At 52.3% G+C, this 9,227-nt stretch overlaps 1 protein-coding gene across 1 annotated transcript; it reads left to right on the plus strand.

The window, feature by feature from the left end:
* Positions 1 to 1,620: 1,620 nt before the first annotated feature.
* Positions 1,621 to 8,872, plus strand: DYNLL2 (dynein light chain LC8-type 2). The gene is made up of 3 exons (XM_060133321.1): positions 1,621 to 1,899; positions 4,645 to 4,783; positions 6,865 to 8,872. The coding sequence occupies exons 2-3, from the start codon at positions 4,652 to 4,654 to the stop codon at positions 7,000 to 7,002; spliced, it is 270 nt and encodes an 89-aa protein (XP_059989304.1). The 5' UTR covers positions 1,621 to 1,899; positions 4,645 to 4,651; the 3' UTR covers positions 7,003 to 8,872.
* The last annotated feature ends 355 nt before the right edge of the window (positions 8,873 to 9,227 follow it).

The raw sequence follows: 9,227 nt of genomic DNA on the forward strand, positions 1-9,227 counted from the left end.
GCTAAAAGTGTAGGCACTGGGAATTAAATACTGCTGCTGACAAGCTGGGGAATTTTGGGCAAGTTACTGAAATTCTCTAAGAGGTAGTTTCCTCCTCCCCACACGTGCCCCACCCCCCCATTCATTCACACTGAAGCTGACATCAGAATACCCTTGGTGTGAGGGGATACCACAGGCCTCGCCTATTTCTTTCACATCTCCTCATTGAGGTTGAAGATGATAGAGCAGGTTGGGAAAGCGTAAGTGAGAGGGGATGATTTTCTAGGTTTCCCCTGACTCATAATGAACACTAAATTATGATGCCCCAAATCAGAGCAGGTCAGGGCCAGAACGAGCCTGACTTCCTGACCATGGTTTGGGGCAATGACGGGTTAAGGTTAGGGTTATAGGATGAATGGAAGCTTCTTAATCCTTACTGTGTGGCCCAAATGCTTGGCTTCCCATAAAGACCCTCAACCACCCCTTTAGGTAGACACTTCCTTTGGAAAGAAAAGAGCAGCTGCTTCCTGTTCTCCTTAGGAGGTGGGTGGTGTGGCATGGAGGGCAGGCACTCCCCCAGTGTGCACAGGCATTTACACACACACCCACAAACCCCAGGGGGACTGCTGCCTAGAAGCACCACTTTTCAGCCTAGAAGCCAGGTCCAGGCCTCACCTGTGGTGGTCTCCCCCTTGCTCTGTCCCTTGTTTCTCTCCTTTATAAGGTGAGGAATATGGATGGGGTGAATTTTAAGGCTCCTGGCTGTAGAGACATGCTTTGGTTTGTACCTCTAGGGGATTCTATTCACGCCCCCTCTAGTCCTGTCTAACCAAGCGGGTAGACTGACTGGAAATGGCTTACTCTCATCTCTCTTCCAGGGGCCTGTGTATCAAAGACAAAACTCCCCTCTCACAATCGTGCTTAGGGTTTGCCTCCAGTGCTCTTGAAGATAAACAGCATCTGGGGCCCCAGCTTGGAGTTTAGGTCCTGTGGCCTTGAGACTCGGGAACAAAGGCAGAGCAGGAAGGGGAAGGGGCCTTCCCAGAAAGTGAGAGGAGGGGAGACCTGCGGCTGTTCATGGCTTTACCTCTCCATAGGGCTGGCTGTCCTCTCCTTCCCACAGTTTTGGGGGGACGGAAAGGGTCCTGTCTTTTCCTCTAAAACTGATGACTTCACCTCCTTCCACTTCCTCTTTCTAAGGTTAGGATCTCTACCCCTTCCCCATGGGCTCCCAGGGTCTGAAATCTCCATCCCACTCTCTTCCTTTATTCTTCTTCGAATTAGGGTCTTTACGCCCCTCCCTCTTCTTCTCCCTCATTGAACCCGGCCTCTTTATTCCTTTTTAGGCCTGGCCTCTCCAGCCCTGGTTAGTGGGGTCTGTATACTTCTTTTTTCTCTTCTGAAGGCCACGTCTCCCTCCCCCAACCTTTTCCAGCTCCCCCTCCCCACCCCCTCCCTCCGCCCCGAGGCATTGTGGGAGGAAACAAGATGTGGGGCGAGAGCGGCGCGGGGAGAAGCCCGCAGTGCGGGGCCGAACGGGCCCAGCCAATGGGGAGCGCGGACGGCGGCGTGCGCGCCGGTGGGGGGAGCGGGGCGGGGCGCTATTTCAGAGGGGGGTCGTGCGTCCGCCAAGCTCGAGGCCGAGCGGAGCAGAGCTGCGAGGTGCCAGCGCGGAGCTGGCTAGCTGGCAGGCAGGCGGGCCGGCGGGCGCAAGGCGGAACGCAGGCGGCGGGAGAAGCTCGAGGGCGGAGGGCGGCGGCGCTTGTGCTCGGCCCGGGCCTGCGGGAGCCGGAGACCGCGGCGGCGCCGGCGGCGGCGGCTGCTGCTGCCAGAGGAGCCGAGGGGACACCGCCCTGCCCGCGCTCTGCCTCAGGCCATCCCTGCTCCCCCGGGACCCCGCGCGGACTCGCCTCCGTAAAGGTAAGCGGTGGGTGGAGGCTGCCCCGGGGCGGCGGCCCGACGCGCGGAGTTCGGCCCCGAGGCCCGGAGCAGTGCTGGCCTCGGCGTGACGCCCCCGGCGCCTCTCCTGCCCAGGGCTGCGCCACCCTGTGCCCTCCCGACCCCGGGGCCCCCGGCTGCAGAGGTGAGGCCTCCCGCCCCCCCCCCGGGATTTCTCTGCGGGCTCGGAGGCCCTTGCTGTTTGGGCCGTGACGCGGTTCGTCCCGCCGTCGCCACCCTCTGGGGCGTCCTTCCTGCAGCGAGGACGCCCAGTCACTACGGCGCTGCTCTAGGCCGGACGGGGGAGGGCGGCCGGCCGGGCGGAGGTGCGGGGGGAGGAGGCTTTCTCCCGGCCCAGGTGCCGGCCTTCGGGATCGCAGCCACTGGAGGATGGGGTGGTGGAGGGAGACGGCCCCTTGGGGTCCGAAGGGAGGAAATACAAGCGTTTGTGCGTGTTGGGGGCCGGGGAGGGCGGGTCGTGTCGTTCGGAGGCTTGGTCTTTTTGTCGCAGGGCCGGGGATAGAGGAGAGTGAGCTGTCCTGGAGTGCCCTCTTAGCTTTTCAGAGGAGCCCCTGGCTCGTGACTAAGGCAGCTGGCCTGGGGCCCTGTGGTCATCCTTCAATCTGGAGGCCCAGGTCCCTTGCTTTTTTTTTTTCCCTCTTCCCCGGGGGGGAGGGACTACGTTGGCCCCTCCCTTTCCTTTTCTCATTGGCACCTTGGACAGGGGAGACTGGGGCTAGGCCTCACCTCTCAGACGCCTGGGGGGTCAGGGGTGAAGAATCGTGGCATTGTAGTCACAAGACCAACGTTATGTAACTGCAGGCTCTCCTGGAGGGTAAGGTGGTTTTAATTACTGTGACAAAGTTGTTTCTTTGGACTTTGGGAATGAGGCAGTGGGGCAGGTGAGCTTGCTGGGAAAACGGGTGCTGATTTCATCCTTTAATCAGGCCCCACCCCACCCTTGGATTTGTAAACAGTGCCCCCTTCTGAGTGGTAACCTGGGATAGGCCGCCCGGTGACACTAGTTTTCTTCCCTGTACTGCTGCTGTCGTACCTTTGCGCAAACCCATTGAAGTTGCCACATTTATCTTATTTCAGCCATTGTTTTCTAAAAAGATGTTGGTTTGCCCCAGGTCATATAGACAGCCAGGCCTTGAACAGGGTTCGCCTGACCTTTTCCTCAGCCCCAGCTGGTGCTCACAGACTCCTCTCGAGGCTCTGACTTTCCCTCTCGGGCGTATGGGAGCAGAGGGTACTGGGGCAATAATCCTTTGCTCTGCCAGCCTTTGCAAAAGTGGAACCAGCCCTGCTTAATTTGCCAGTGTGAGACAGAGGTGCCCCGGATGCAGTAAAGGGCTGCCTGACTAGCAGCTGGCACGCATGCATTCTTTGCATCTAGTGCAGGCTGGAGAAGTAGTCATGAATTCTGCTTCCCTTTTCAGCCCACCCAGCCCACAGGCTAGTGTGGACTCAGATCCGGGTGGCCCGGAATGATACCAGGGATCTCTCCTTGAGCAGTCAGGTCCCTGTGTAGCTTTGTATCGGACAGGGCTGCAACGACAACATCTTTTATCCACTGGGCAGGCCACAGAGTGGCGCTTTGGGGGAGTAGCACATGGGATGGGGGGTGGATTGTTACTGCCCTCTGTGATGGGACTTGGTCAAGGACAGAGGATACGATTTTGCAGCTCATCCCCTTTCCTGCAAAGCACCTCACATGCCATAGACTTCTAGGCAGGCCGTGGCCAGCCCTCCTGGAATTCCTGTCATCCTAGGAGGGGACCATGCAAGGTGAGCTCTGCAACTCTGGTTGCTATAGGATGAATGCAATGTCTTAGATAGCATGGATATGAAAGAGTGCTATTAAAATAATAATTCTTTACCTTTTGTTGTCTCTGTCACCACTGGGCATTGGTAGCTTAGGGCTTGGCAGTCTTTTTCTGTGAAGGACCAGATAGTAAATATTTTAGGCTTTACAGGCCATCTAGTTTCTTACAACTATTCAACTCTGCCATTGTAGTGTGTTCCTATGAAACTGTTTACAAAAGCAGGTGGTGGGCTGAATCTGGCTAATGGGTGAGACCACTGTATAGACTGTCCTTGTTTGCAGTGTTCTCATATAACCTTAATTAATCCTTACAACAGCTCTTGATAGAGAGATAGCCTCATTGCTAAAATAGAGGTAATCGAATGCAGAAAGGCTAAGTAACTTGTCCACAGACCAGAAGTCAGGCCTAATTCATCTTTCCACTTTGATACCAATGATATAATAATGGTCATTAAATCAAGGGTCTATTATGTTCAGGTGTTATACCACCAGGTTTACCCTGAGGTTAACTCAAGTCCGCATTTTAAGATGATGAATGAGAGCACAAAGTTTAATCAACTTGCCCAAGGACACAGCTGGTAGATGGTGTATTGTAATATCTTGGCTATTGGTGCTATTCAAAATATTGGAAATAGATAAGTTTAGAGTTGGAAAAGCCTCATTTTACATGTGATAACAACTGATGGCTTATTATGTTTTTTTAATTATTTACCTTGTGTTTCCCAGACTTGGCAACCATGTGTCTGCTAAAATCTTAGGAGCTCCCTTTTCTAATGCCTCATATCTGTGTTTTCTATTGCCCTCATCTTCTGTGCTCCTCTCCCAGCCCCACACCCAGCTGTTAGTGTTCACTGCCCAGAGCATGGGATTGCAGCCTCACCTCTCTGCTTCTTCTGCAGTGTCACGATGTCTGACCGGAAGGCAGTGATCAAGAACGCAGACATGTCTGAGGACATGCAACAAGATGCCGTTGACTGCGCCACGCAGGCTATGGAGAAGTACAACATAGAGAAGGACATTGCTGCCTATATCAAGAAGGTGTGCTGGGAGAGCTGTGGTTGGTCAGGGATAGGGATGGATAGCTGAGTTATGCCCCAGGGAGGGCTGGAGTGGGGGCATAGGAAAGTAGGTATATTCCATGCAAACAGAACCCTACGAACTTGGAAAGGAGATAAGTTAGGGGATGATTCTTATTTATTAAAGCATTTACCTTAAGAGTTTTTAATAGGAACTCTGCTGGGGTTGTGTGTATGTTTACAGATAGTTATGTGACTGCAAAAGCAATGGGGAGTGAAGCTTCAGGACTAGATATAACTGTCCCAATTCAGAACTATTCAAAATGAAGACCAAGGATGTTTGATTGGATAACATAAGATCCTATACAAATTTTCAGGGAGCTGCATCATTTAAAGTGGGATAGCCCTATAAGTGATTCTCATTACGTAGGACGTTTCCTTTTCTTTAAAAGGACTCAGGTGGGGAGTTCCCTGGCCATCCAGTGGTTAAGACTCGGTGCTTTCACTGCCATGGCCCGGGTTCAATCCCTGGCAGGGAACTAAGATCCCGCAAGCCAAGCTGCGCGGCCAAAGAAAAAGGGACTCACGCACTAAATCGTCCCCTTCTCCCTGCCTCCTTGAGGAAGGGGTGGGCTTGAATATATATAGATATATAGATATATAGATATTTTTTAATAGATGAGCATTATTGGGGCAATAGGTTTAGTCCCTGAAGAATTCCTGGGTGAATGGACATATATATAGTGAGGAAGCTGCTGAGCTAGAGGTGAAAGGTGGTACCCAGGGTCCCTGATTCCCAGTCAGGATCCATGTCCATTGGTGGCAGAGCCCCAGTCTTTGATATTCTTAATTCTGGTATCCCAAGGATGCCTAAGAGCCATGGCATTCTGGTCCATACAGGCGGTAGAGTATCCTTGAGTTTCACAGAACTCTTTCCTGTGTGTGTGGGTGGTATGAGAAGAGGAAACTGGGGTCCTGAGAGACTTTTTCTTTCTGTGTGTGTAGCCAGGGGGTGCAGAGCTGGCAAGGCTGCTAGGCGTGCTGGTTCCTTGTTGAGTGATGGTTTTTCTGTTCTATTCAGGGAGAGAATGTAGAACCATGGACTCCTAGGGCCAGAAGAATCGCTTTCTCGTTTTGCTGATGGGGAAAATGGGGAAGCAACTATGGCTCTCCTATGTTACACAGGGTCTTCAGTCAGGAATAAAGCTGAGTGTGGTGACCCATGCCCTTTCCGCCGTCTCCTAATACCTTCTGGAGTTACGTGGTATGGGGGCTGTGAGGACGCTAAACAAGTTGCAGGTTGAGCCCCTAGGGGCCAGAGCCCCAAGGTTGGCTGCATTGCTGGGCCCGTGGTGGAGGGCTGCTGTCCTTTCACAGCCACGGCAGGATGCAGCTAGAACTGAGCCATCTGTTTCCTGCTGGGTCCACGGAGTGGGAAGGTCTGTCTGATAAGGTCGTGAGGATTTCCTAGCTGGCTTTGGTGCTGAACTTGTACTAGCCCTGAGAGAAGTGAGGGAACTGCCTTGATCTCATGGTTGAGGTCCTTTCTCTGGTGTTTACAGCCCACGTAGTGCCTGCCACACTGGAGTGTCTTTAATGTTGGCTTACACAGAATCGCTTCCTGGTTCTCCTGCAGGTACTCCTGGTACTTTCGTTCCCCGTTTTGCTTTAGCGTCTTGGCTTTTGGCGTTTGGAAATGCTGGTTTAGTAATGTGAGAGGTGGCAAGGGGCACGCCAGGGAGGCTTGCTCCTCTTCTACTCAGTGCTGTGTGACCCTGGAGTGGTCCTTTATTCCACTGGCTTTTCTGATTCCCTTGCTGAAGGATTGCGGGGTGGGCTTTGAAAAGCAGGGTAGCTAGAGGAACGAGAGATGAACGGGCTGTAAAGTGCTAGAGAGAAATAATGGAGCCTTTGTGGTGTTACATTATTAATGAAGGAGTGTCCTAGCCAACCTTAGAACCTGAGCTCCTGAGGTTCAGAGAACCGAGGCCGTGGACTGGGGGTGGGGTGGGGGTGACAGCTAAACTAATCAGACTCTCATTCTGATTTCTCATCCTCCAGCTGTCCTAATCACCTTTTTTCTCTTTTTTATTCTTCTTTTAGGAATTTGACAAGAAATATAACCCTACCTGGCATTGTATTGTGGGCCGAAATTTTGGCAGCTACGTTACACACGAGACAAAGCACTTCATCTATTTTTACTTGGGTCAAGTTGCAATCCTCCTCTTCAAGTCAGGCTAGGTGGCCGCAGTGAAGGTGTTAGTGGTGGCGGCAGTGATGGCAAGCAGGCGGCGTTGCTGGGACTGTTTTGCACTGGGGCCAGCATCAGGATGTCCTCTCCAATGGCTGTGCTACTGCATGGACTGTATACTCGATTTCATGTGTATGTCGCAGTAAACAAAACCAAACTTCTTTCTGTTTAGTTGCCTGGGGAAGAAGGCTGCTTTACGTTTATTTTTCAAGACTTAAATTTTTGTTGTTGTTGTTGTTGTTGTATTGCACTAGGAAATCTCTCCCACCCCTCTCTTTTCTCTTTCTCTCCCTATACAAATAAAAAGCCCTCAACAAAGCCTGTACGACTAGGAGGGCTGGGGAAAAGAAATAGGTTTCTGGAGGTGGAACTAAAACTGTGCAGCTGCCTCTTCTGGTGGTGGATGCTGCTTTGGGAGGGCCAGGGAGGCTGCAGGGGGGACAGCGTTAGGACTGACAAGGAGAGAGGGATAGGAAGGAGGGTAGGGAGATTGATCTAGTACCAGGGAGAATATTCCACTGAACTGTGATTCCACGGCTTGGGGCAGAGGGTGGGGCAGGGGCTGGATTCTTTAAGGGGCCTTGAGACGTGTTTGTCTGTGGTGTGTGGGAGTGGGGAGCAGACTTATCTTGCTGTCTTTGTCAGAAGAGTTTCTAAGTGAGGGCTGTGTCTTTTATTCTTTCATTCTTCCTGCCAGAGCTCATGCTAGGAGGATGTTGAGGGTGGGATTAGCTTGATTTTTTTTTTTCTTTTCATTCTTCTCTCCTTCTGTCTGCTCCCTGCTTAGCTCTCTGTTTTCTCATTCCTCCAGAGTTCTCTTAGAGCAGCCCCTGGTAGTTGGCTGGCAAGGGAATTTCTGGTGACTAGTTCTTAGCTAGGTCTTAGCAATCAAACCAAATTAATGTGTCCCTTGTTTTTCCTCTGTATATGTGTGTGAATGTGTGTATATCTTGGTTTAGGGTAGAGGGGAGGGAGGGGCAGGACTGTGGAATCTCTAAGGTGTATCGGTAGACAAGTGGGCCTTTATGTTAAAAATCTCTGGGGGCCTCTGTTTTGGGGGTGAAGATGGGTATCACCCTACCCGCCCTCAGCCATCTGGCCTAGACGCTGCTTGCCCTATGGCTGTCTGCTCCCGGGAAGGCTTTAGGAGGATAGTCCGGGATGAGCTGGGTCTCAGTGGAGAGGGAAAGGGACTTTGTGAGTGGTGGCAGCCTCTTGTGGGAGGCAGGGGTGGAAGTGTGATAAAGGCTGTTGAGGGGCTTTGGGGGAACTTTGGAGGTCAGTCTTGCAGTGGTGAAGCCAGGAATTAGGGGATGGAGCAGGACTGCTAGTGGGAGGAGATTCCAAGGGGAGTGCTCGGGAAATCTTGTCTGTGGATCAAACAGTGATGGGGTGGGGAATGGGGTGGGGGGAGTCATTACTGATTGAGCTGTTGATTCTTGTAAATCGCATTAAAAACTCTCACGTGTAGGGTTGATGCTGTGGAGGGGGTTTGGGATCCAGCTCATTCTCTTTTTTTTTTTCCGATTCCATCCTCGAGGTTGGTGGGGAGGCAGGAGAATGCCCCCTTCTCAAGCCTTTAGTGTGTGCTGAGCTTTCTTTGATGCTGACAAGGGAGGGTGGGGACCGGGATGGTGAGTGAGTTCCCTGTAAAACCCTTTGGTGGGCGCAAGACTGAGTGCTTGAGTTGAGGTTTATTTTTTTATGAGTGTCCAGATCTGTCTCCCCCTGCCCTCCCAGACTTGTGCGGCCAGTTGGAAATGTCTGGTGTGTGTCCATCTCTCCCTCGTTTCTGGAGCATCTCCTGTGCTCTGCATCCACGCCTCTGCCTCTTTTGGACATTAAAGGTCGATTGATGCACTTCTGAGCTGCTTGGGTTTCTTTGGGGGTAAAGGGGATGGCCTGGTGGCGGTGGTACCACACGTGGGAGGGGTGGGCATCTAGGGTGGAGTAGAACGGGGTCCAAAGAGATGCTGAATCAGGTCTCAGAGGGCCTAGGCTTGGGCCCCTTAAGTGGAGGAAAATAACCAGCGGCGTTCACCCACAGGAGTTCTTGGGTCGTTGGTGGAGGTGGTCTGGTGAGCCTCATTTTGAGTCTTCCATATAGTCGATGCTGAGACCTGGAGACTGTTTCTGTTAGCTCTAGCCACTCAGGAACGGAGAAGCTGAGGATCTTCAGAAAGGTGGAACCTGAGTGGTCTCTGACTTTTGGGTT

The sequence above is a fragment of the Lagenorhynchus albirostris genome, chromosome 20, assembly GCF_949774975.1.
Source record: "Lagenorhynchus albirostris chromosome 20, mLagAlb1.1, whole genome shotgun sequence".
Taxonomy (NCBI): domain Eukaryota; kingdom Metazoa; phylum Chordata; class Mammalia; order Artiodactyla; family Delphinidae; genus Lagenorhynchus; species Lagenorhynchus albirostris.

Excerpts from the sequence above, each read along its gene's own strand:
- DYNLL2 (XM_060133321.1), top strand. The coding sequence starts at position 4,652 with ATGTCTGACCGGAAGGCAGTGATCAAGAACGCAGACATGTCTGAGGAC. Across the intron at positions 4,784-6,864 it reads TTGCTGCCTATATCAAGAAG|GAATTTGACAAGAAATATAA; the intron begins GTGTGCTGGGAG and ends TTCTTCTTTTAG.